This window comes from Anolis carolinensis, chromosome 6, assembly GCF_035594765.1.
Source record: "Anolis carolinensis isolate JA03-04 chromosome 6, rAnoCar3.1.pri, whole genome shotgun sequence".
NCBI classification, from domain to species: domain Eukaryota; kingdom Metazoa; phylum Chordata; class Lepidosauria; order Squamata; family Dactyloidae; genus Anolis; species Anolis carolinensis.
Window position 1 is genome coordinate 118,140,687 of NC_085846.1, and position 26,743 is coordinate 118,167,429.

The 26,743-nt window shown below is 41.7% G+C and overlaps 1 protein-coding gene across 2 annotated transcripts in view; it reads left to right on the forward strand.

The window, feature by feature from the left end:
- The window catches only part of ccm2 (CCM2 scaffold protein), a 40,763-nt gene that overhangs the window by 6,926 nt on the left and 7,094 nt on the right, over positions 1–26,743 (forward strand). Inside the window, exons 1-7 of one of the 2 annotated variants that reach the window (XM_062984416.1) lie at positions 11,898–12,047; positions 15,015–15,188; positions 16,778–16,861; positions 18,000–18,183; positions 19,185–19,321; positions 20,055–20,190; positions 23,732–23,789. In XM_062984416.1, the coding sequence (XP_062840486.1) occupies positions 12,000–12,047; positions 15,015–15,188; positions 16,778–16,861; positions 18,000–18,183; positions 19,185–19,321; positions 20,055–20,190; positions 23,732–23,789 (821 nt within the window). In that variant the 5' untranslated portion in view covers positions 11,898–11,999. Of the gene's footprint in view, positions 1–11,897; positions 12,048–15,014; positions 15,189–16,777; positions 16,862–17,999; positions 18,184–19,184; positions 19,322–20,054; positions 20,191–23,731; positions 23,790–26,743 lie in introns of those variants that run through there. The other variant, XM_062984417.1, reaches the window with a different exon arrangement.

Here is a 26,743-nt window from a genome sequence, read left to right on the forward strand (position 1 = left end):
AGATCTTGGAAGGGCTCCTTTAGCTGTAGATTCTTCCATTAGCAGAGGATTGGACTGGATGAATCACTGAATCATAAAGTTTGAAGGGGATTCATGAGCTGCCTGATTTGAGCTATCCAGTTCTTTTTTAAGGCCTACAGGGAAGGCAGTCCCATCATTGTCTAGGCAATGGGACCTATTGCCTGACCATTTTCACTGTCAAGTTATTCCTTTTAACATTCAGGGGAAATCTACCCTCCTTTGACTTTGCTCCATTCAATTTGGTGTTATTCTGAGATAGCAAACACCACTGGAAGTAGCCAAAGAGAGCAAGGTCATTTCATTTGCTCTTAACAAAGAAGAACACAGAGCTGACACCCCCCTCAAACTTTGACAGAAGTGCCTGATGCGCTGCTTAACCTTTTGCTGCAGAAGTCAAAGCTGCAATTCTGCTTTGTGGGCATCAACGTGTTCTTTCTCTGCACGACTGGGTGAGGAATGAGAACCAAAACCCAACATTCAAAGTGACTTTTGTGAATGAGATTACAAAGATAATTCACTGCCTTTTAGGGACATCCTTCAGATAAAAAAGAGTTGATTGAGACAGAGTTTGAAACCTTCTAAAGTCAAAAAAGGGAAGTTGACGGACTGGTGGTGGGTTTTAAGGAGCTACAAAATGCCACCCTGCAGGCTACAGATAGCCCCGAGAGTCTATAATTTACCTGTTTCTGCTGTAACACTTGCCTAGAAAGAGTGTTTCTCCTATTTTGTTATAGCAGGCATGGGCAAACATGAGCCTTCCAGGTGTTTTGGACTTCAACTCCCACAATTCCTAACAGCCTCAGGCCGCTTAAGCGGCTGAGGGGGAAAAGGAAGGGGCCTGAGGCTGTTAGGAATTGTGGGAGTTGAAGTCCAAAACACCCGGAGGGCCCATGTTTGCCCATGCCTGTGTTATAGTGTCCTGTGGCTTCAAACCAGATAGATCTAAATACAAATGGACTTCAAACTGAAAAGCCAAACTTCCTGTTTTATTGATTTTGTTCCTTTCGTCTTATGGACATCGAGCTAGAAGGAGGTTGCTTTTCATCTGTCTACACACACTTTGTATAACATCCAAAGCCAAATGTAGAGGCCAGGATCCAAACGCTCACCGTCTCCATCCGATGAAGTCCTTGAAGTGTTGAAATCTAGCGCAATGGTTTTTTTTTGCCGTTTGGTTGAGCCAATAAAGGTATTCCCCCAGGATGGATTTTGGGATCTTGTTTTTGGTTTTGCGGCCAAGGCAGCTGCCTCTGCAACATCCCATTATGATGTGAATTGGCAGGTGCTTAAGCCCTTGATGGAAATTGTACCGGACAAGAGCTTCTAAGCTCAGTATTAAAGCCATCTGGGAAAGGAGGAGAGAACCCTGTTATTAGTAACTTAAACTCATACAGTTTTGGTTTGTAATGGGCACAGTAACAAAGGAATTCTCCACTGGGAATCCAAGACCATTTTTTGATCCCTGTTTCCAGTGTGTCAGCCAGCTTTCGTTGGAAATCTATAGCAGGAAATATCTACAGCCCTGAATTGTAGTACGTAGTTCACTGAAGTGAATTTTAACTTGGTTTGTTGCATCCATGAATGTGACAGAATCATGTCTTTGCAGAGCTGCAGTTCCAGGTATTTGGGGCAGGCATAACTCATTGTTATCTTTTGACTTGTGAACAGGCGAGAAAACAGGAGAGGGATCTCTGAGATGTAACTGATATTCCAAAGGGAAAAAAACAGGGTGCTCTTCCTAATATTTCTGAGGTTTAGAAATAGCAGGAAGGTGAGAAAAGACACTTTGAGGCGCTTTTTCTATGATGTCAGAGGTTGAAAGGAGTGTGGAACAGAAGTTCCTAAGGATCCCTCCTAGAGTGCTTTAGGCCTTATAATTTTGCTGATGTGGAGGTGCAGGATCCTGCCAAAGTGGAAAAGCATAAGTAAACAACTGCTCTCTTTTTTTTTTTACCTGCAAAACTGCCTCTATAGGAATCCCTAGGCCATCCGGGGCAACTTCGGGATCAACCTCCATTGGTTGTCCTGGAAGACCTAGGCTGGATCTATGCTGTCCTGTATCCCAGGATCTGATCCCAGATTACCTGCTTTGATGGATTATCTGGGATAATCAGGTAATCTAGGATCAGATCCTGGGATATAGTGTAGATCCAGCCCTAGTGATTTCTAGAGATAACATGTAATCAAATCTGCAAATATGGGGAAGTCTGATGGTATTAGATGTGGACCAGGCAGTGGGCAGTATATTTCAGCGGGTATTGGGTAATACATAAAACAAAATCTGCAAAAGAGGGATACCTTTTTGACCAACCAAAAATGCAGAAAATACATCATACAGGCTTTTGAAATTTCTCTGGCTTCCTTATCAGGCAAAGATGTTAAAAATCATACAGCTTTGAAGTTAAAGTCATAGGCCAGCCTTTTGTCTTGGGCATTCGTTTTGTTGTTAGTTAGGATGGCCTAGAAGTGGTTTCCAAACTTTGTTCCTCTGGTGTTTTGGACTTGAATTCCCAGAAGCCCAGTCGACTGCTAACAGGAATTATGGGAGACGAGGACCAAAACATCTGGAGAATCAACATTTGGGAAGAATCTCAATGCAGACATAGCCCTTTCATGTCCAGATGAGGATGGGAGGAGAGGGGAGGGCAATAAATAAACAGGTAATAAAATGTAAAATCCTTTAGAATAGCAGAGTAATTTTCTTTGAGACATACAGGCGCTATAACGTGCAAACTGCCTTCTTCGTCTTTTGGTAACATATTTCTTTGTCCCAGAAAGAACAAAGTTTAATCGGAAGTCATTGTGGAAATGTTAGCCATAGCGCCATATCAACTTCCTAACTGCATTTTCTCACCTACCTCTCCCTGCTTCTGAAGAGAGTGTGAAGATCTCTTCTGGATATATCTACAGCTGGATTTGATAAAACTGGGAATGGCTGTGTATGACTTTTGAGAGGCTTCTGCTGGCCCTTTGTGGTGTCTTATTGCTGATCCCTCCCCTGTTTTGTGTGTGAGAGTGTTTGACATATATATGTATACATGGCTAAAAATATAACCATAATGGACTGCTTAATCCAGAACGGCTGTAAAAATGGGGTGTGACTGCTATGGGTCAATCAAACTCTCGGTTCCCTCTGGGCCGTTGGAACAGTTATGAGCCCTGTGCTATTGTAGCAGGCACTGCCTACGGCCCTTATTCATCTGCGGATTTGGGTGACCACTACAATGTTCCTTTTAAATACTGTAAGCATTGCAGCTGGCAAAGTGCTAAGTCTTGTCCTACACTTCCTGAGTCCTAAACCAGCAGGCAGAATTTGGGGTACCCTGATCTGAAAAACTGCATTTCTGATCTGTTCTGACATCTGTTTCAATGATAAGTTGCAACAGGCAGATAGAGGAGATAAGTGAGTGAACAGAAGGAGGAAATGCTTCCAAACGTGTTCCTGCGTACCACCTGGTTTTCCATTCTCCAGTCCGGTACTGTCCGTTTGCAGCATTTTCCCAGAAAGATCTGAAGAATCACCAGTAGTGTTGAAACAAGTAAATCATTGTATGTCTTCAAGTTGTTTCGGAGTTATGGAGACCCTCAAGTGGCCCTGCCGTGGGGTTTTCTGGAGCCGAGAGAGTGTGCCTCGCCCAAAGTCGCCTGGTGGGTGTTCAGGACCAAATGGGAATCGAACTCTCGTCTCCAGAGTCGTGGTCCAATGATCAAACCATGACACCGTGCTGATCTGCAGCCTTTTATGCCGACCTTCATATCTGATTTCAGAGTGGTGTGCATCACAAGGCCATGTAAAAATGCAAAAACAGCAGGTAAAACCATAGAGTTTGCTAAAATATGTACATGATTACATAACTAAAACAGGAAGACAGAAATTAGTCTGCTCACTTTGAAAGGAGCCAGCTGGCACAAGAGTAGGCTTAGCTCTATTGTGTAGTTGTGTGTGTTCACACCAAAGCCCCTTTGCCTGTCTTTATACAAAGCAATGTATAAAGTGTCAGCAATGTTCTGCGCATCCTGGCTTGCTAATGCAGTCAACAAAAATCTCTCTCGTTTGCATCATTTTCCTGCCAGCAACTTCTTTGGCATTTTGTAAGGGTTTTGTTTAGTTTTTACCTTTCAACGTCTGCTTCTTATTTATAACCTTTCCATTCCTTTGGTATAATATATATGAATAAAAGAGATTCAGGCTTGAATGGATTTCTTCTTTCTCAGTAAGCAACCAAGGTGGCTCTAAAAATAACATAGCTGCCTTGAATGTGGGTGGAATTCCTTTCTCTTTCTTTGGAACGCTGGTGCAGGAGCAGGCAAGGCCGGGGTCAAAAGGCAGGGCCCAATCCTCCATGATGGGAAGTTGATATGAAGGGATGCATCTACTAAGGTGCACAAAGGGAGTTTGCTCTCTCAGGGGGAAGGGGTTGCGGTTTTAGGTCTCAATCAAGAGAGAAAAGCATGATATAAATACAATTTATTTATTTACCTCGCTTGTAGCCCGCCTTTCTCATCCCGAAGGCGACTAAGAGTGGCTTTACAAAGGCAACAATTCAATGCTGCATATACATATCGATAAATAAACAAATGCATTAAAATCCTAACCAGTTCAAACATAAACATTAAAACATAATTTAAAATCACATAACCCAAGCCATATTCCAGGGCCGATCCAAGTCATCATTGATGTGGAAGTATTGGAAAATATAGATATTCACATATTGTATACACATTAGAAGTACTGAAATGTAGAAAAATCAGCCTCTCTGTGTTAGATGCACAAGCTGGTAGGACAGGAAGGAGAAGGTGGGCCTGTTATCTATACTTTCCAGTACGGAATAGTCCCTGGTACCGCTAATGGAGGGAGAGTGGACTTCTCTCCCCTGACAAAGCTGACCCAACACTTTGTGTTGCCTTTTGTCATTGGCCTGAGCGTCAAGTGGTCCGTTTGGTGTCATGCAACCCTATAGAGTGGAAGAGTGAGTAAAGCTTAGTTTATAGGCTCAAATATATTTTTGAAAAAAAATTCACCCTAAATAGCCAAGGATTTACTTGTCTGCGAAAACTTCAGTGCTTCTTATTTGAATAATTCTGTTCTAGCTGTTATAGGAGATTTGGGGCTCCTGTTTTGCTCAGTTGTCTCTCTGCCAGGTGTCTGCGAAACCTCACCAGACAGACAGCAGAAGGAATGATGGCTCCTCTTCATCTTCCAAAAACGCAGAGGCAAATAGCAGAGACCTTGAGGCGACCCGGCTTACTGAGCCATGGTTAATGCCGTCTGTTTGGGCTTCCGCTTTCTCTTTCCTGCCTTCAGCAGGCAGCCAAGGCTTTGGTTTTGTTTGCCTTGAGCATCTCTGTGTATGAGGTTCCCACTGCACCCCTAAAGATGTGTCTGTATCGTAGAATTTAATATACTTTGACACCGCTTTGACTGCCATGGCTCTAGGCTATGGATCCTAGGAAGCTGTCGGTTCAAAAGGTATTTTTTAGAAGGATTTGTAATTTAACCTGTTAGAATCAGTGTTAGGGATGTATAAATAATATCAGACCAGAAGGAATAGAAAAGCAATGTAAAAGGAAGAAAGAACAGAATTATATATGAATGTCTCCAAGCCAAGGGAGGGGAAGTGACTAAAATGTGAAGGGTGGGAGGAGCAGAGAGTAAAACCAAATATGACTATTGTATAGATGTTAGAAAGTATTGTATTGGTTCATGTATATATATGTGTGTATAGATTTTTTTCATTTTTTTATGAATATGTAAATTGAAAATAAAAAAAACATATTAATACAAACATTTTAAATAGATCTTTCACCTTCTTCTCTGGCCAAAATCCTCTGCAAATGACAACTCTCAGGATCCCATCACCATGCACCATGGCAAATAAAGTGGGGTTGATGCATTCATTCTCCAGGGTAGATGCACCAAAGTCAGGTTTAGCCTTCTTTGTGCTTTGTACTGTGATGTCTGGTTTCCACATGAAGCAGAGTTGTTTAAAGTATCTGTCCATTGTCCCCAAAAAACAGCTGGAGAACTTCTGGTTGCCAATCTTGCTTGGTTTTTGCTTGATTTGGAAATGCTCAAACCTCAAAGTATTTCGTGCTCTTGGAGGCCGTCCTGGCCTTTGGGTTGCCGTAAGTCAGAAATGACTTGAAGCCATGCAACAACAGTATTTGTTGATCCAGCTAAGAAGCCATCTTTGTCCACTTTCCAGTTTGGAAAGTGAGTTGTGAACAACTGTTTTCTTTCATCCACAAATGATGGAAACAAAAGAGGCTTCTAATCTTCATTCCAGGTCTGGTTTAAATTGGAGATCTCTGCATTGTTAGGATTAGAAAAACAAATAAAATTCCAGCCAAGCCATTATCTTGAGAGCCAGGTCTGTCTATTTGTGGAGCTAAGCACTCCAGGAAGATAGGCTGTTGTTTGCAAAACTCTCTCTTTTTCCCTTTCTTTTTAACCTTGTTAGAGGGTATGACCCACTTCTTCCATTGGACACGTACATGGGTTCCTTGGAGGATCCCAGATTGTGTCTGATCATCAGTGGCATCCCAGTTCTGCTCACCAAGCAAGGAATTACTCAGGGGTTTTCTTCTCCTCCTTCCAAACCCAGCTTCTCAGACTTGGTTCCTCCTCTCCAAAGTAAACACATTGAAGGGTGGAGAAACCTTTGTTTGTTCAAAAAATAAAACTGCCTTGCATCAGGCCTCACTGTCTGCCCTGGAAGGCTGCGTCAGTACAGAATGGTCAGTGTGAGGATGTCGTTGTGGTTGGTTGCTATTTTACTTTATTTCTTGCGGTTTTGTGCATTGCAATGCAACTGAAGCACAGGGACATGATTTTTAAAAACTTGCAAACAAACATTTGCAGTGTTCAATAGCATTCTTTCCCCCTCTCCTCCTCCTTTTCCTCAATTTATTATTACAGGGTTGTGGTGTGTTTTCCGGGCTGTATGGCCATGTTCCAGAAGCATTCTCTCCTGACGTTTCGCCTACATCTATGGCAGGCATCCTCAGAGGTTGTGAGGTATTACCTCAAACCTCTGAGGATGTCTGCCATAGATGTGGGCGGAACGTCAGGAGAGAATACTTCTGGAACATGGACAGACAGCCCGGAAAACACACCACAACCCTGTGATTCCAGCCATGAAAGCCTTCGACAACATATTTATTATTATCTTAGAAAAAAGAGTTTTGAAAAGTCTAGACTGTCAACTTTTTAAAAAGAACGAATGAGGGTGTCTTTTACCAGCCTTAGAAGGCAGTTTCTTCCCAGGTGCAGAGAGGAAGGAGCATAGGATTTGCTGCATTTGTAGGGGGCCCTGGGTTCATGTTTTCGCCATCTACACGACGTACCTGTGAAGTTTCTTTTGGAGTGCTTTTTTTCTGTGGAATAAAACTTAGCTATGCATTTTGCATAATATGCCCAGATACTGTATGTGGGAACAGACCTGAAGTTATGAGGCTGTGTGTGTGAAGAGAGGGGCCACAGCAGAGAATGGGTATGGTGAAAGCTTAGCAGAAGCTACTGAAAATCCATTCTGGTTCAGAGAAGATGCTTCAGAAGTGGGGGGACATGAAGAGGGAGGGAGGGTGGAAAATAATGATGTTTGGTCAGAGGAGAACTTGGAGACATCAATATTGGCATATCCTTTTCGTAAGAAGTCTGGGGCTTTAGTTAAATATATTGGATTTGTAAGACAGAGACCTGCAGGCTAGCAAATACCACTGAAATCTTCATCTGTAATGCCCTTCAAAGAGGATTAGCATCCAAATCAGGCTAATGGAAAAGCGGAGTAGCGATTATCCTCGCCTTGCAATATGGCGCATGTAATGAAGGCCCCTTGTGCCTCCCTGGGAGTCTGTTCCATTGCCAAGACTAGGCTTCTGTCTGGAGAAGCGGTAAAGCATGCCATTCCCATTGTGGAAAGGCATTTTCTACCATTCCTCATGACATTGCAAGAAATCATTAACAGTTTCATCATTGCTGTTATTAAAAACACCCTATTGCATTATGCCATTCTAAGTTGCATTTCTCCTGTATATGGAAGAGTGATGAGAATTGCCTTCCTGTAAATTGCTTCCAGAGCGTAGTAACATGGATTTGAGCATCACGTGCAGCAGCATGTAAAGATGTATAATTGAAATCTGAAGTTGGGCCATACATTATTTGCCATTTTTAAGTACGGCTGTGAAAACTGGACAATGAAGAAAGCTGATAGGAAGACAATGAACTCCTTTGAAATCAATGCTGGAGGAGAGCTTTGCTCACATTGTGTCAGAAAGATAAGTCAGTGAATCCCAGAGCAAATCAAGCCTGAGACTTACTTTCCTGGAAGCTAAGCCAAAGCTGCTGTACTTTGGCCCTCACATATGAGAAGGCATGCCTCCCTAGGAAAGGCTAGAAATGCCTGGAAAGGTAGAAGACATCAGGAAAAGTGAAAGGCGTTGTTATAGATGGATAAAGTCAATCAAGGATCCTTGCATTCATAAGACCTGAGCAGGAGTGTTGAGGGCAGGCCCCTTCTTCATAGGGTTGCCATAAGTTGAAGTCAATGTAAAGGCCTGTGCTGCTCGGAAACCCTTTCCGCAATTATAATTATAATGCTAATTTTCAGCAGTTGCAGTCTAGATAAGTTAGCTTCTCATCTGAAAAGAAGAGAAATTACTTCTGGATTGTTGAGGATGGATCGTTTTACTTTTCATTACGCACATTAGTTATCATCCTGTTCTGTACTGCTGCTTTAGTCTACCCACCCATGAAGACAACAGAAATTGTGTCTGGTTGCCGGTTGATATTATTAATTCCAGATAATAATATCAATAATAATAGCCTTTCCAATGCTAATTAAGGTGATTAACTGCAACATTCATGCTGGCTTCCAACTGACGAACTCTTCTCACACCCTGGACTCTCCACAGATATATATTAACCTTCCTTGCCTAGTTTCTCCATGCCTCACAACCTTTGAGGATGCCTGCCATAGATGTGGGCGAAATGTCAGAAGAGAATACTTCTGGAACATGGGCATACAGCCCGGAATACATACAACAACCCTTATTAATTATTATAATATTGTTATTTTATCCTATATTGTTGTTTTTATTCTATTTTTATACTGTGAATTTGTATTATGTATTTTTTGTTCATTTTATCTTAATTGTGTTGTCGGGGCTTGCCCTATGTAAGCTGCCCCGAGTCCTCGTGGGGAGATGGTAGTGGGATATAAAAATAAAGTTATTGTTGTTGTTATTATTATTATTATTATCTCATTCAGTTTATAATGAGCCAAAAGATTTTGCTCTGTCCGTGTTTCTCTCATTGACTGCCACATCTGCTCCTGGGCTTTTGTGCCATCAAGCTCCACTTGCAGCTTTGCCGTCGTCTTGTTTTACTCTCTAAGAAGAGGCTATTATGTGCCTTCCCTTCTCCAAGCCAATCCAGGTCTCTTCTTTTAGATATCTGCCATTTTTGCGATAAATATGTATATTTTTCTCTTGTGTATTGCAGCCATCTTTTAAATCAGGGGTGGGCAAAGTGCAGTCTGCAGGCTACTTCTGCCCTCCAGAGCCCTTATAAATCTCCCAAACCTTACCTTACCCCAATTTTTTTAAAGGTGGTATAATATTTTGCCTGAAAGCAGAGAAAGCAAAGTGCGAAAGCCCTGCCATTCCTACACAGAAAGCACCCCAAGCACTCACACGTGTCTTCTTGAAATCGTGTCAGGAATGGATGTTTATCATTTCTCAGTGCTGTGTTAGGAAGTTTTCAGATTTGGGTGCCCTGTTGTACTTCTGTGGGCACTAAGGAGGGGAAACTGACCCTCCTTTGCCAGATGTTCCAGATTGTGAGGCTGGACAAATAGGGACATGGAGAATTTCTACCTTACGTCCCAGAAGGTGTTTACAATCCACAGCCCTCTCCTTGGCAATGGCACCTCTGACTTCTCTCCCATCTTTGCATTTTCTAGGCTGGTCAGATTTATCACCTCCCTTGGCTGCTGCAACCCAAAAGGCCTCAGTATGTTTGCTTGCACCCCACCCACAGAAATTATTTCACAAGCCTCCTCTGTGTGCAAGGATAGCATGGTGCTTATGTGGCAGCCGGGAATCTCTGGAAGACGACTCCTGGAATGTTGGATCTCCGGAGAGGGTTGCATAAGAGCTGGGCCAGAGCCGGCCTCAAACAACTCCGTTACTTCAGAGGCTCTGCTAGAGCTTCCTTAACATGGAGATGGGGAATAGTATGCAGCATGCTTATCCAGTTTACAAACAGCACCAAATTAGGAGAGATAGCTAGAGAACAAGATCAAAGATGCCATTAACTTCAGTAGCAGAGTGAATATCATCAGGGATAAATGTAAGCAGGAAAATGAAACCATGGGATGTGTGGAAAGGATCTGGTGAACTTGATAGGCTACAAACTAAATGCAAGTCAACAGCATGATGACCAAAGAAGCCAATTCACTTGTAAGCTGCATCAACAGGAACACAGTGTGCAGGGAAGTAATAGGACCACTCCAAACTTCTGTGAGTATTATATCTGTGTTTTCCTTCACAATTGGACTAGATAGCCATTGCGGTCTTTTCCAACTTTATAGTCCTATGATTGATCAAGGAGTTTCAGAGTACCTTTGGTGAAGTCTTCTCTAATATGTCATACATGTTCATGAGTGCTAGTGTGATCACCAGTACCTATATAGCAACATTGCTGTACATAGTAAAGTAAAAGAACAATAAAACAGTTTATTGCTCTTGGAATTCCAATCTAATTCATACACAACACAAAAGGAAAAGGGAACGGCAGTGTGGAAGGGGAAAGTCCAGAAGAAACTTCTTTTTGCTTGCTTTCTTTGAGGGCAATGGCAGTTGGGATCGAAGGAGGGTCCTTTATTTGCTTCTGGACCTTGACATCATAGTTTTTCTTTTCTCCCTTTGAGACCAAGGCAATGGCAGTTGGAATGGAGGAAAGGCCTTTCATTTGCTTCTGGGACTGTTATTGTTTTTATTTATAAGCTTCTTTTTTATCTCTTAACAGAGACTCAAAGCAGCAAACAGTACTAAAAACAGCACAGTGGCATAGAATCATAGAATCATAGAATAGTTGGAAGAGACCTCATGGGCTATCCAGTCCAACCCCCAGCCAAGTAGCAGGAAATCGCGTTCAAAGCACCCCTGACAGATGGCCATCCAGCCTCTGCTTAAAAGCCTCCAAAGAAGGAGCCTCCACCACAGCCCCGGGGAGAGAGTTCCACTGTTGAACAGCTCTCACAGTGAGGAAGTTCTTCCTGATGTTCAGGTGGAATCTCCTTTCCTGTAGTTTGAAGCCATTGTTCCGCGTCCTAGTCTGCAGGGCAGCAGAAAACAAGCTTGCTCCCTCCTCCCTAGGACTTGGGACCAAGGGAGGACCTTTCTTCTGCTTACGGGCCTAGGCATGATGGAGTTATGCCTGAATATTCTCCTCTCCCTCCAAGACTAGGGCAATGGCAGTTGGTCTTTCAGCTGCTTCTGGGTGCCTGTCTTCCCTTCTCCTTCTGGGGCAGGGCAGTGCCATTTGGGACTGAGGGAGGGCCTTTCTTCTGCTTCCAGGCCGCAATGATTCCTCTTTTCTTCCTCCACGATGAGGACAGATGCATCCAAAGTGCACTTGGACCTGTGTAGCTCCTTGCAAAAGCCACCTTGGTGCCTTGAGGGCCTTGTGTCAGGGGAGCCTTCCGTCTCCCTCGCCTCCCCAGAGACTTTCCGGTTCCTTTTTGTCAACAGCTGTCCCTCTCACTGCCTTCTTGCTTAAGGGTTCTCTCTCGCTGGGCAGGAGGAAGCTGTGGTCTCCTGCATCCTGTTCTCACTCTTTCTCAAGAGCGCAAACGCCACCACGCCTGCCTCAGCCTTTGCAAATGGCAGCCGCTCCTCAACAACTCGCCGTAGATCAGTAGTGTTTCACCAGGGAAGAACGGCAGATCTCAGTGGAGCTGGGACCATCCTTTGTAATGACATCCACCCCCCAAAAAAGCCTTGGGTACTCCATGGACAGTGAGGTAGGAGTTGGTCAAGGCCTTCCATTCCTGTGGCTGCATCTCTTCCAGCTCAAGATCTCCTTCCCTTTTCCAATCAAAATAGTTGCTCCTTTGGATGAATTGTAAAGAGTTGAGATATCCAGTTGCTTATCTTGGCCTAGTTAAGGGTTTTCGTGTGTCGTCTTATTTACTTTATTTATTGAATTTATATCCCACCTTTTTCTCAAAGTGAGATCCAGTCTTTAACTGTTTCTTTGGCTCTGAACCTACTTTGGCATTAGGTCTTCTTTTGGTGTATGGGTTTCTCCCTTTTGCTGTATCTCAATATGTTTTCAAAGTGTTTTAATGGAATGGGATTGCCATTCTGCTCTCACGGAGCTTGAGAGTTGCCAGTTGGATCGGCTGCCAGCCCTTTCTTTGGACGCAGTTCAAAGCGCTGGTGTTGATTTGCAAAGCTCCTCCTGGCTACGGATTGGGTCAGTGGCTGTTCGGAAAGCTTGACTATTTCTGTAATTCATAGGAGTCCTTTGGAGAAGTTGGAAGTGCCTGGTGTTTGGGGAATGCAAAGCACCAAAACTGGAAAGACCGGGAGCTAGAATGGGGATCTTTGTATTCTTTTAACAGCCATATAACTAGCCTTCATTTTCCTTGGATTCCTGAGAAATATCTGCTGGTCCATGGGGATGTCCCACAATTTACGGGGATGCTGTCTGCAAGAGATACAGGATCCCTCTACAATTTGGGGTTTGTGGGATTGAGGTTTCGGGAAAGTACAAAGGCAAGAGGCCACTATAAACAGAAATATTATCCAATAATATAAACTATAATACAGTATTTATATATATGCTATATTCATAGAACATTCAATGTGCTGACAAGGATTGTAGAGGTTTTGTTTGATTGTGGATTTGTTTAAAATTTTGGATTCAAAAAGGATTTACAAACTTGGACATAGAGGTTTGGATTTACAATCGGTGATTTACACAGTCCTCCATGTGGAACATGAACTCTGGATGTCATTGAAATCACAAACCCTGTGCATAAGAGTTAAGCTTTCTATGAGTATGTGTATATGTAACACATTGATTATATTCTTTTGGATTCTGCTTTAGGAATTCTTGCCTTTCATATATAAGGATGATTTTGGTTTAGAGACATGTATTTTGAATCATTTAGTATGTTTTGAACCTCTACAGTCCTTGACAGCACATTGAATGTTCTATGAATAGAGCATGTGTGTGTGTGCACACACACACACACACACACACATATATATATATGTATATATATATATATATATATATATATATATATATGTACGTATGAGAGAAAAACTATTATAGTTTATATTATTGGATTATATTTCTGTTTATAGTAGCCTCTTGCCTTTGTACTTTGGGGGATCCCTTCTCTGTATTGTTTCAGGAAAGTAACCTGCCATCGGTATTCTTCTGGGGGTGAATCTGGCCCATAAAATTAATATGATTTGATACCACATAGATACCACTGTAGTTTTGCAAGCTTTTAAACCTTCTCTGACAAAGAGTGCTGGTGCCTCACCAATCTACAGCTCCCTTGACTCAATAACATTGAGACAGGGCAGGTAAAGTGGTGTCAAACTGCATTGATTCTATACTACAGATGCACCCTGCATATATGGTGGGATTGTAAATCTGTAAAAGATTTTTGGGAATTGGTTATAAGAGAAATAGACAATATAAAAATTAGAAGGAATCCAGTGAATATATTACTTTTAATTAAAAAAGAGGATGAGAAAGATAAGAGGGGAAAAAATAATAGACATACTATTAACAGCAGCTAGATTACAAATTGCAAAATATTGGAAAGGAGAAATGAAAATACAAATTAATGAATGGCATAAAGAAGTTTGGAAAATGGCACTGAATGACAAGCTAACATCAAATTTAAACGTAAAGAAGGGATTATGGGGGGAAATGACTTTGAAAGTATTTGGAGAAAATTTCTAGAAAAATTATTGGAAAAAGAAGACGGGAATTTACCTCCAAATGAAGAATTGAACTTTTCGTGGGACTTCAGAAGAAGAGAGGCTCTGGAGAAGGGGAGCACAGGAGTGAATGTAAATAAAAGAGTGGGAAATGTATAGAATATGTTTATATAACTGTAACTTTTTCTCAAATAATAATAATAATAACAACACACATCACACAGTCCTAGACACTTGGGAAGTGTTCGACTTGTGATTTTGTGATACAAAATCCAGCATATCTATCTTGTTTGCTGTGCCATACAATAATAATAAGAAGAATAAGAATACAGTAGAGTCTCACTTATCCAACACTCGCTTATCCAACGTTCTGGATTATCCAACGCATTTTTGTAGTCAATGTTTTGTAGTCAATATAACATGATATTTTGGTGCTAATTTTGTAAATCCGGTAATTAAAACATAACATTACTGCATATTGAACCACTTTTTCTGTCAAATGTGTTGGATAACATGATGTTTTGGTGCTTAATTTGTAAAATCATAACCTATTTTGATGTTTAACAGGCTTTTTCTTAATCTCTCCTTATTATCCAACATATTTGCTTATGCAACGTTCTGCCGGCCCGTTTATGTTGGATAAGTGAGACTCTACTGTAATAACAACAACAATAACATTTTTCTTCCAAAAAAAAAAGTGCACCCTGAGTAGGTCTCCTGTGTCTGGCAAAGGACCAGCAATTCATTTGGGGAAATTTATAGGAGCAAGAAGAATGAGCCTTTCCAAAAAGAGAACGAACACTGACGAAGTGGCTGCAATTAATACAATGGTTGTTAACCTCATTGAAGGTGGGAACACAGTGCTCTGTTGGACAAATGCCCTCTCTCTTTGAAAAGCACGTCGTGTTTTATTGTTATTTGACAGTCCTTTGCTTCGGAGCAGCCGAGGTCATTCTGTGGGAGCTTAAAATAAGGTGGGCATAAAAGACCCTGTAATAACTCCTCTTTCTTTCTCCCCGCAGCCTGGAATCGTGTCCCCTTTCAAGCGTGTCTTCCTGAAGGGCGAAAAGGGCCGGGATAAGAAGGCCCAGGAAAAGGTGACCGAACGAAGGCCCCTCCACACTGTGCCGCTCTCCCTGCCCGACCGGGTGGAGCCCGACATCCTCCTGAACGACTACATCGAGAAGGAAGTGAAGGTAAACCTGTGGGAAGCGTAGGAACATCCAGACTTGTATATCGAGAGCGCTCTATGTGGGGCTGCCTTGAAGCTGGCTCGGAAGCTCCAACTAGTACAACGGGCGGCAGCCAGACTAATAACAGGAGCGGCTTACAGGGAGCGTACTACTCCCATGCTGAGCCAGCTCCACTGGCTGCCGATATGCTACCGAGCCCAATTCAAAGTGCTGGTTTTGACCTACAAAGTCCTAAATGGTTCTGGCCCATCTTATCTGTCCGAACGTATTTCCCCCTATGAGCCTTCTAGCACTCTTAGATCATCGGGGGGGGCCCTGCTCTCGGTCCCACCAGCCTCGCAGGTAAGGCTGGTGGGAACGAGGGACAGGGCCTTCTCGGTGGTGGCTCCTCGGCTGTGGAACACCCTCCCCAGCAACTTACGGCAGATACCAACTCTCCTAGGCTTCAGGAAAGCCTTAAAGACATGGCTGTGCACACAAGCTTTTAATGAATAGGAACATGGACTTTACATGACCTGTACGAAGACTTGAGGATTCTGGATGAATGGATTTTAATCTTGGACATTCTTAAAATTTTATATAATGTGATTTTATTTTGTAATGGTGTCTGTTTTATATGAACTGTTGTTTTGTAGATTGTTTTATATGAATTGTTGTTTTTACATTGTTTTTAGGCATTGAATTTTTGCCTATTTACTGTAAGCCGCTTTGAGTCTCCTCGGAGAGAAAGGCAGGATAAAAGTGATGTAAATAAATAATAAATAAATAAATAGGCACAGAGGGAATGTCTGGGTGCAGGCATGGGCCAACTTGGGCCCTCCCTCCAGGTGTTTTGGACTTCAACTCCCACAGTTCCTAACAGCCTACCGGCTGTTAGGAACTATGGGAGTTGAAGTCCAAAACACCTGGAGGGAGGGCCCAAGTTGGCCCATGCCTGGACTGCAACATCGAGCATTCTTCGCCATTAGCAATAGTAGCTTGGGCTTTTGGGAGCTGTAGTGCAGCGAAGTCCAGAGGTTTGAATGAGCCACGCTACTAGTATAAACAGATCCCATTTGCTTGTTTATTTAGGTATTTCTATCCTTCCTTTCTCCAGGACAGCATACAATAAAAGCAACATGATGGAGTTAAAATCATGTAAACAGTAAAAAGAAATTGTTAATAATACATCCAGCTGGTACCTTTGCAATTCTGGTTTGGATCGAGGATGCTTTTCTTTCTGTTAGATTTTATTTTATTCATCTACTTGAAGCATCTTTGGTCCTAACATCAATAAGCTACCACAGCTTGAGCACTCCTTATCCCAAAATCCCTATTTCTTCTTTCCATGTCATTTCTACTTCTGGTACCAAATGTTTCTTTCCAAAATGGTATCCACATAGACTTTGCAAACTGAGGGACAAAAAAAAAATACAGCACATCTACATATGTGTTTAAAATGTCTCTAGGAATCAGTGCAGATTCATTGCCATACTCCAAAAGAAAGAGACATACCCCGTGATGTAATTTAAGTTTCACACTTGGAAGATGGCAATACTCTTTGCTTTAGTGTGTGCACATCATGTGTAATGCCCATTTCTGTTTCTGTCCAGTATTTAGGCCAGTTGACATCTGTTCCAGGGTACCTGAATCCCTCCAGCCGAACGGAAGTACTGCATTTAATAGACAATGCAAAGGTGTGTGACCGCTCTCTGAATTCTAGTTATTCCAAATTAGGCTTGCGAGTTCTGGAATAGGGTAACCACCTGATAGATAATGTTGGAGTCTGAGCAAATCCATGTATGTGCTCAGAAAATAAAGTGCAATGAAACTAAAAGAATACCTCTTCCAAAGGAGAACCTGACCATTGCAGATATCGCCAGTCATAGCTGGATTAAAAAATGGTATCGATGCATCCCTTCTTTGCGCTTTTTTATTCATTTCTTTTCCACCAAAAATTCTCAATAGGGAATGGGAGAGGCTTACTTTGAGCTTGGAAAAGTTATTTTTAGCGGGGTAAACATAACTCTCAAACGTCGATGGTGGCTGGGGTTTCTGGAAGTTTTTGTCTCAAATTAACATTAAGTATTATTGTTGTTATTTTAACATTTTCATGTGTCTCAAGTTATTTTAATTTTATTCTGTTTTTTATTTTAATATTCTATTTTAATACTTGTATGTGGTGGATTTTAAATAGTTGTTTTTTCAATGCTGTGAACCACTTCACCTTCACGTTACCTTGAGACATAAACGTGTGATGTGTGTGTGTATGTATATATATGTGTGTGTGTGTGTGCGTGCGTATACTTACATATATATTTATATCTAGCTTTGCCTGGCCACGCGTTGCTGTGGCTTATGGGAATCCTTTGTTGGCCAGGTGGAGTAGCAGTGAATAGCCTTGCAGTCTCAAAGCCTGGCTGTTTTCTGGAGTAGCTGGAGCTTTTTGTTGTATGAACGTAGAGGCATGGATGAGGGGTTGTGCTGCCAAGTTTAGTGTTTCTGGGATGCGTAGTTTTGTTGTTTTGTCCTAGGCCGAAATTTAATTACCCTTTTATATATATAGATAGATAGGGAGAGAGAGAGAGAACAACAACAACAACATTATTATTATTTCCACATGTCTAAGTGTTCTGACCTAATTGTGCATCACAAAGTATAAGACTCCATACAGTGGGCAAACTTTAGCCCTCCAGGTGTTTTGGACTTCAGCTCCCACATTTCCTAACAGCCGGTAGCTTTTTCTGCCACTGGAAAAGTTGTGGTTGTTTATGATTTCTCTTCCTCCTCTTCATTCCCCAAATAACCTCCTTGCTCTTTTTTGGGACCCCTCAGCGGGCGCATCAACTTCCAGGGCAGCTGACCCAGGAGCACGATGCCGTGATCAGCCTCTCTGCTTACAACGTGAAGCTGGTGTGGCGCGACGGCGAAGACATCATCCTCAGGGTCCCCATCCACGACATCGCGTCGGTCTCCTACATCCGGGACGACTCCCTGCACTTGGTGGTCTTGAAAACAGGTAGGCCCGGACCAGCAGGAGTGGGCGGCTTCTCCGAAAGAGTCTGAGAAATTGGAGTTGAGGGCTGGGTAGAGTGCAGGCAGAAGGCCTCATGCTCACCTCCAGAGTAATATATAGTATTTACTTGAATCTAACGCTCGCCTTTTTTTGGCTAAATTACCTTGCCAAAATTAGGGTGTGCATTACATTCGCGTAATAGGGTAATCTTAGTGCTGAGACAACACAAAGGGGGAAGATGCTTCTGGAAGTCCTGGAGCTTCTATTTGAGGGTCGTCATCTGTAATTTAATTGGCATAGCTCAGTGCTATGTAATCCTGGGATTTGTAGTTTGATGAGGTATCCACACTCTTTGGCAGAGAAAGCTCAAGGCCTTGTCAAACAACATCCCCCATGATTCCATAGCATTGACCCAAGGTAGTTAAAGGGGATTCATTCCTCAGCATAGATGCACCCCAAGGTTTCTTTTCCATTGCTGAAAGCTTTGGCATTCCAACACAATTGTTTTTAAAGAAGGAATTCCGAGCAGGAAGCTACTGTGATGGGCATATTACAGAGAGTGCACATTGCATTAATCAGCAAATACTTTTTTGGGTTTCAGGGTTTTGGAAATGAAGATGTGCATTAGATGGCGCATTAGACTTGAGAATATATGGGTGTATAGATCTAAGTGCTTCTAAATACATGGTGAAAACACCCTTCGCATCTTCTAGAAAGCATTTTTAAAATTTTGTTTCTTGTTTCTGCAAAACCAAAAACACACATAAAAGAGCCAAGCAATTTCTGAGTTATTTCTTGTTGGAAAAGAAGGCTTCTCCTCTGCTTAAAGTGTGACAAAATGGTACATGCTGTAGTGTGCTGTATGTGTGGCTGCTTCTGATTTTGATTTGTATTGGTTTTAGCTTGCATGAGCTCCCTTGTGTCCCCAACTTGGGAAAAGATGGGGTGATGCAGCAGCTGCCTTGCTTCCTGGTGTTTTGCTCACGGCCTCTGGTTTCTCTCAGCTCAGGACCCCGGGATTTCCCCCAGCCAGAGCCTTTGTGCCGAAAGCACCAAGGGGCTGGCGACCGGGTCGCTCTCGGAGAGCGGGGTGGTGCCCGTGGAGGCCTGCTGCCTGGTGATCCTTGCCACGGAGAGCAAGGTGAGACAGTCCTGCCTCGGCAGTTGGGCTTCCTTCAAATCTGTCAGCCTTTGTGTGTTTGCACCAAAGCATCTTGCCATGCAGTGTATATTGCCTCCCCCACCATGCAGCTGTGCAAAGCGTAAAAAGGAAAAAAAGGAGGCACATGCTGAGTTGGGTGTTTTGTGTGTTTTGGGTCTGAAAATGTGGCCGTGGGTCAATATTTGCCAGAGCTTTCTTGGCAGTAAGAGCAATGTTCTAAACATCTCCCATTTTGCTCATTTCCTGGTCTTAAGCGGGTTTGCCCTTGGAGAGAGGAACTCTCTCATGGCTCAATATTAGGCAGAGCTTTCTGACAGTAAGAGGTATAAAAATAGAATAACTTTATTGTCATTGTACATCGTACAACGAAATGAAATGCTACTCCCAATCACATATATGTACAAATTACAAAACTAAGCACCCATCTTTCCCCATTCTGGTTGCTATTTCACAACCCCTTATATCACAGTTTAATAAAGTCACAGCTCTAGAATAAAAGCTCTTTCTCCCCCTATTTGTTCTTGTTTTTATTATCCTATACCATCTGCCAGAAGAAGAGGCCAGTGTTACAGACATGCTCCTAAAGATCTTTATTTATTTTTTTCTCATTTCCTGGTCTTAACTGGTTGGTACGGCGGATGGGGGCTTGCATGTCGAAGAAGCCCTCTCGCTGCCCTTAACTCTTCCCTCAACCTGCTCCCTCCATCTCTAGGGCTCCGCAGAGGAACTCTGCTCCCTCCTCAGCCAAGTCTTCCATATTGTTTACACGGAGTCCACCATTGACTTCCTCGACAGAGCAATATTCGATGGGGCCTCCACGCCAACCCGGCACCTGTCTCTGCACAGCGGTAAGAGATGCTCGTGGGATGCGTTCTGTTCCTGGGGTTGTCGGGGGCGGGGGGGACAAAAAACAGTATCCTAGGCTGGGAAGCCGTATCTGTACTAAAAAAGGCTAATTCTGTGTGTATGTTTCCAAATCACATGTTATCCATGGATGTCATAGGGCTTTCTTGGGCAAAGAAGACTCAAAAGGTAGCTTTGCCATTTCCTTCCTACCTGACATTCCTTACAATCCTTAGAATCATAGAATAGTAGAGTTGGAAGAGACCTCATGGGCCATCAGATGTCCCCTCCATACCACCCCCCTCCATTAACTGGTGGTTCATTCCATTTTACTTTGTCTTTACTCACTTTATGCTTTTAATGAGTTTTATGATCATTGTAGTGTATTGTTTTTATGGTCGATTTTATAGTGGTTTATTTATTGTAATATGTTTTACCTGTTGTATTTGTTTGGTTAGCCACCCCGAGTCCCTGACGGGAGGTGGTGGCGGAGTAGAAAAATAAAGTTACTTACTTACTATAGTCCAACCCTCTTCTGCCATGGTGGAAAAACACAAGCAAAGCACCCCTGACAGACGGCCATCCAACCTCTGTTTAAGAGCCTCCAAGGAAGGAGCTTCAACTGGGCTCCGAGGCAGAGAGTTCCCCTGTTGAACAGCTCTCCTTATGGTCAGGAAGTTCTTCCTAATGTTCAGGTGGAATTTATTTATTTATTTATTTATTTCAATCATTTATACCCCGCCCTTCTCACCCGAGGGGACTCAGGGCGGCTTACAAGTGGCAATTGATGCCGTTACACTGATATACAATGAACTAAAACGTTAAAACAGTTAAAACAGTCATAAAATACAATATACAAAGTTTAAAACAATGCAAAGTGCTTATGCCATTCATCCACCAGACCTTATACAAGAGCCGTAATTCAGACCGCGTCGAAGCCAACACATGCTTATTCTTCAAATGCCTGCATACATAGCCAGGTCTTCAGTTTTTTTTCTGAACCCCAAAAGGGATGGGGCCTGCCGAATGTCACTGGGGAGGGAGTTCCACAGCCGGGGAGCCACCACCGAGAAGGCCCTGTCTCTCGTCCCCACCAGCCGTGCCTGAGAGGCGGGTGGGACCGAGAGCAGGGCCTCTCCAGATGATCTTAAGGTTCTCGTGGGCTCATAGGGGAAGATAGGTTTGGAATTTCCTTTCCTGTCATTTGAACCCATGTCTCCATTGAGTCATGGTTTCCAGGGTAGGAGAAAACAGACCTCCTCCTTCTTATGACATCCTTTCACATATTTAACTTGTGTTTGTTCAAGTCACCAGTTGACTTACGGTGATCCTACGGGTTTCATAGGATTTTCTCAGGCAAGGAATCCTCAGAGGTGGTTTTGCCAGTTTCATCCTATGAAATGTAGGTTGACTTCCAGGAAGCCAAATAGGGGAGTGAGAGATGCCAAAGCCAACTATCTGTGGCCCCCCATTTGTGGAACTCACTGCCCATTGAAATCAGGCAAGCCCCCACTCTTTTAGCCTTTAGGAAAGATTTAAAAACATGGCTCTTCCGGTGTGCTTTCGGAGAGTAACTGTTATACACTTCTTTTGTTACTCCCCCCAACATCTATCCTCTAGACCAGGGGTCCCCAAACTAAGGCCTGGGGGCCGGATGCGGCCCTCCAAGGTCATTTACCTGGCCCCTGCCCTCAGTTTTATAATATAATATTTTATATCATTTTTAATAATATATTGTATTTACATATAATATTGATAATAATATTATAATGTTATACAATATAATACTCATACCAAATAATATCACCAGAGCCCCCGGTGGAGTAGTGGGTTAAAGTCTTGTGACTTGAAGGTTGGGCTGCTGATCTGCAAGCTGCCAGGTTCGAATCCCACCCACGGAGAGCGCGGATGAGCTCCGTCTATCAGCTCCAGCTCCATGCAGGGACATGAGAGAAGTCTCCCACAAGGATAGTAAAAACATCAAAACATCTGGGTGTCCCCGGGGCAACGTCCTTGCACTCCAGAAGCGACTTGCAGTTTCTCAAGTCGCTCCTGACATGAAAAAAAAACAAAACAAAACCAGATAATAATATTAATTATATGTTATATATTACATATAATATTACAGTATAGTGCAGGGGTCCCCAAACTAAGGCCTGGGGGCCGGATGCAGCCCTTCAAGGTCATTTACCTGGCCCCCGCCCTCAGTTTTATAATATAATATTTTATATCATTTTACATAATATATTGTATATACATATAATATTGATAATAATATTATAATGTTATACAATATATTATTAATAATAATACCACATAATATTAATTATATGCTATATATTACATATAATAGTAATTATATGTTATATATTACATATAATATTACAGTATAGTGGTATAGTTCAATATAGTAATATATAATGCTAATAGTGTGCTATGCTAATAATATAATATATTGTGAGAAGAGCAGGATATAAATGTAATAAATAAATGTAGTAAATGAATAAATAAATAATTTTAGACTTAGGCTCGCCCAAAGTCTGAAATGACTTGAAGGCACACAACAACAACAATCCTAATTCACTTGACTATCTCATTGGCCAGAAGCAGGCCCACACTTCCCATTGAAATCCTGATAGGTTTATGCTGGTTACAATTGTTTTCATTTTTAAATATTGTATTGTTCTTTCATTGTTGTTGCTATTTTGCACTACAAATAAGACATGTGCAGTGTACATAGGAATTTGTTCGGGTTTTTTTTCCAAATGATAATTCGGCCCCTCCACAGTCTGAAGGATTGTGGACCAGCCCTCTGCTTTAAAAGTTTGAGGACCCCTGCTCTAGACTGTTTCTCTATCTTATGTCCTTGTTCCCCGTGGTTTTTATTCTTATTTCTTTCTCACCCCAAGTTTTAACTGAGTGTTCATGCGGCCCGCCCTGTTATATTGCTTTTTTGACTTTGTGTTGTACTGTACATTATTATTTATTGTATTGTTCAATTGTATTATGATATGTTGTTTTTATATTTTGCTATATTGTATTGTCCTGGGCATGGCCCCATGTAAGCCGCCCTGAGTCCCCGTTGGGGAGATGGTGGCGGGGTATAAATAAAGTTTTATTATTATTATATTATTATTATTATCTTTACAATAAGTGATAAAAGGCCAACTGAGGCCAGATTCCCTGGCCAACTGAGAGGCCGGGCTTTAGCACAGCGGGTTAACCGCCAGATGCAGAAAATCTTGCCAGTCGAAAGGTTGATAATTCAAGGTCACCTGGCCCCCTCTCCAGGTGTTTTGGACTTCAACTCCCAGCATGCCTAACAGCCTCAGGCCCCTTCCTTTTCCCCCTCCGCCGCTTAAGCGGCGGAGGGGGAAAAGGAAAGGGCCTGAGGCTGTTAGGCATGCTGGGAGTTGAAGTCCAAAACACCTGGAAAAGGGTCGAAGTTGGCCCATGCCTGGCTTAAATTCAAGAAGCCACCTGAGCTTCCTGTGCTTCCAGACAAGCCCAGCACTGACCGCTCTCATCTCCCACATTCCCTTGCAGATGACTCTTCGACAAAAGTGGACATCAAAGATTCCTACGAAACGGAAGCAAGCACTTTGTGAGTACGCCAAAAGCACGGAAGAGTCGTGGGTGGTGGGAACATTGTGTTGGCCTCTGCACACAAAATTGGTTTATCCACAGGACAGTTGTCCCTCCCCATTTGCAGATTTGATTTTTGCGAAGTAGCCCAACAACAACAAAACATTCTTGGTGTCTTAAGTATTGCGCATTTGATTAAATAGCCCAACAACAACAAAACATTCTTGGTGTCTTGGGTATTGAGCATTTGATTAAATAGCCCAACAACAGCAAAACATTCTTGGTGTCTTGGGTATTGAGCATTTGATTAAATAGCCCAACAACAACAAAACATTCTTGGTGTCTTAAGTATTGCGCATTTGATTAAATAGCCCAACAACAACAAAACATTCTTGGTGTCTTAAGTATTGCGCATTTGATTAAATAGCCCAACAACAACAAAACATTCTTGGTGTCTTGGGTATTGCGCATTTGATTAAATAGCCCAACAACAACAAAACATTCTTGGTGTCTTGGGTATTGCGCATTTGATTAAATAGCCCAACAACAACAAAACATTCTTGGTGTCTTGGGTATTGCGCATTTGATTAAATAGCCCAACAACAACAAAATATTCTTGGTGTCTTAAGTATTGCGCATTTGATTAAATAGCCCAACAACAACAAAACATTCTTGGTGTCTTGGGTATTGAGCATTTGATTAAATAGCCCAACAACAGCAAAACATTCTTGGTGTCTTGGGTATTGCGCATTTGATTAAATAGCCCAACAACAACAAAACATTCTTGGTGTCTTAAGTATTGCGCATTTGATTAAATAGCCCAACAACAACAAAACATTCTTGGTGTCTTAAGTATTGCGCATTTGATTAAATAGCCCAACGACAACAAAACATTCTTGGTGTCTTAAGTATTGCGCATTTGATTAAATAGCCCAACAACAACAAAATATTCTTGGTGTCTTAAGTATTGCGCATTTGATTAAATAGCCCAACAACAGCAAAACATTCTTGGTGTCTTGGGTATTGCGCATTTGATTAAATAGCCCAACAACAACAAAACATTCTTGGTGTCTTAAGTATTGCGCATTTGATTAAATAGCCCAACAACAACAAAACATTCTTGGTGTCTTGGGTATTGCGCATTTGATTAAATAGCCCAACAACAACAAAACATTCTTGGTGTCTTAAGTATTGCGCATTTGATTAAATAGCCCAACAACAACAAAACATTCTTGGTGTCTTGGGTATTGAGCATTTGATTAAATAGCCCAACAACAGCAAAACATTCTTGGTGTCTTGGGTATTAGCCCCGGGGTTCCTTGGGGTCCTGATTCAGAAGAATGCATTGAATAGACCGTATCAGCTCTAGTTTCTTATATACCGTTTATACTTGAGTATAAGCCAACCCAAATATAAGCTGAGGCACCTAATTTTACCACAAAAAGCTGGAATAACTTATTGACTCGAGTATAAGCCGTGGGTAGGAAATGCAGCAGCTATGGGTAAATTTCAAAATAAAAATAGATGCCAATAAAATTACGTTAATCGAGGCATCAGTAGGTTAAATGTTTTTGAATATTTACTGTATTTCAAAGAAAAATGATCAACTGACTCTATAAGTGGAAAAGTAGGGTCAACAAAAACAATATGGTATCAACAATAACTTTATACTACTACTAATAATAATATTAATAATAATAATAAGACTTCATTTGTATCGTACCATATTTCCCCATGGAGACTCAGGCCAGCTGCCAACATAGTAACAGGCAAACATTCAATGCCTGCATAAACAATGCAGAGCTAGATATAGAGCTATAATTATATATACTAATTTTACATATGCATTTCCCCCTGAAACGTTTGCAAATCCTCTGTGTGTGTGCATTTCCCCTGCAATATTTGCAAGCCCTATATATCAATATTCATATCTATCTAGAGATGTCTGTATATATTTGTGTGTGCATTTCCCCCCTGTAGTATTTGCAAGTCCTATTTATCTATTTTCATATCAATCTAGACATCTCTCTTTATATAGAGATTTTATTATCTATCTATATGCGATTTGCAAAGACCTGCAAACATATGAGGGGAAAATTCATATATAAAATTAATGTAGATAGATAGATAGACAGATAGAGATATATAGGTATGCAGGGATTGCCAAAGCTTGCAGGAGGAAATGCCTATATATCTGTAGGAGAGTTTAACAAAGATTTCAGGTAGAAATCCTTTTATAAGATTCGTGGATATATATTTTCTTCTTCCTGACTTTCAAGGGCTTCTTTCCCTTTTCAAAACATTCCCTTGGTTAAGAGCGAGAGAGGCATTGTAAAAGAAAACACACTGATAAGGGAGGGTAAGAGAGAAATATATCATACAAATTAAAGAAGCCTTCAAGATAGACTCGCGAAACGGCTTCACAACAGAAAACAGTTTTTGGGATATTCTGATCCAAAGAAAGAACAAAATTGTATCAGTCATATATAAAAAACTGTTAGAATGGGCAACGGCTGAAGTGGAGATTACTAATTCGATGATAAAATGGGCACAAAACATAGGCAGACCAATAAAATTAGAAGAATGGGAAGCAATTTGGACAAAAAAAATGAAGTACACATATGCGATAGAACTTAAAGAAAATTGGTTAAAAGTAATTCACAGGTGGTACTTGACACCAAAAAAAATAGGATTAATGTGGAAAAATGTAAACAACCACTGTTGGAGGTGTAAGGAACAAGTAGGGTCCTACTTCCATATGTGGTGGAAATGTAAAAAGCTAACTAGCTATTGGAAAGTAGTACAAACAGAATGTAATAAAATATTAAAATCAAAATTCGAGTTGAAACCAGAAATCTTTTTATTAGGCCTCTCAGATCCAAAAGAAAATTTAGATGCAAACAAAGATAAACTCTTCACTTATTTCATTACTGCGGCGAGGATTATAATAGCTAAGCATTGGAAATCAGAAAC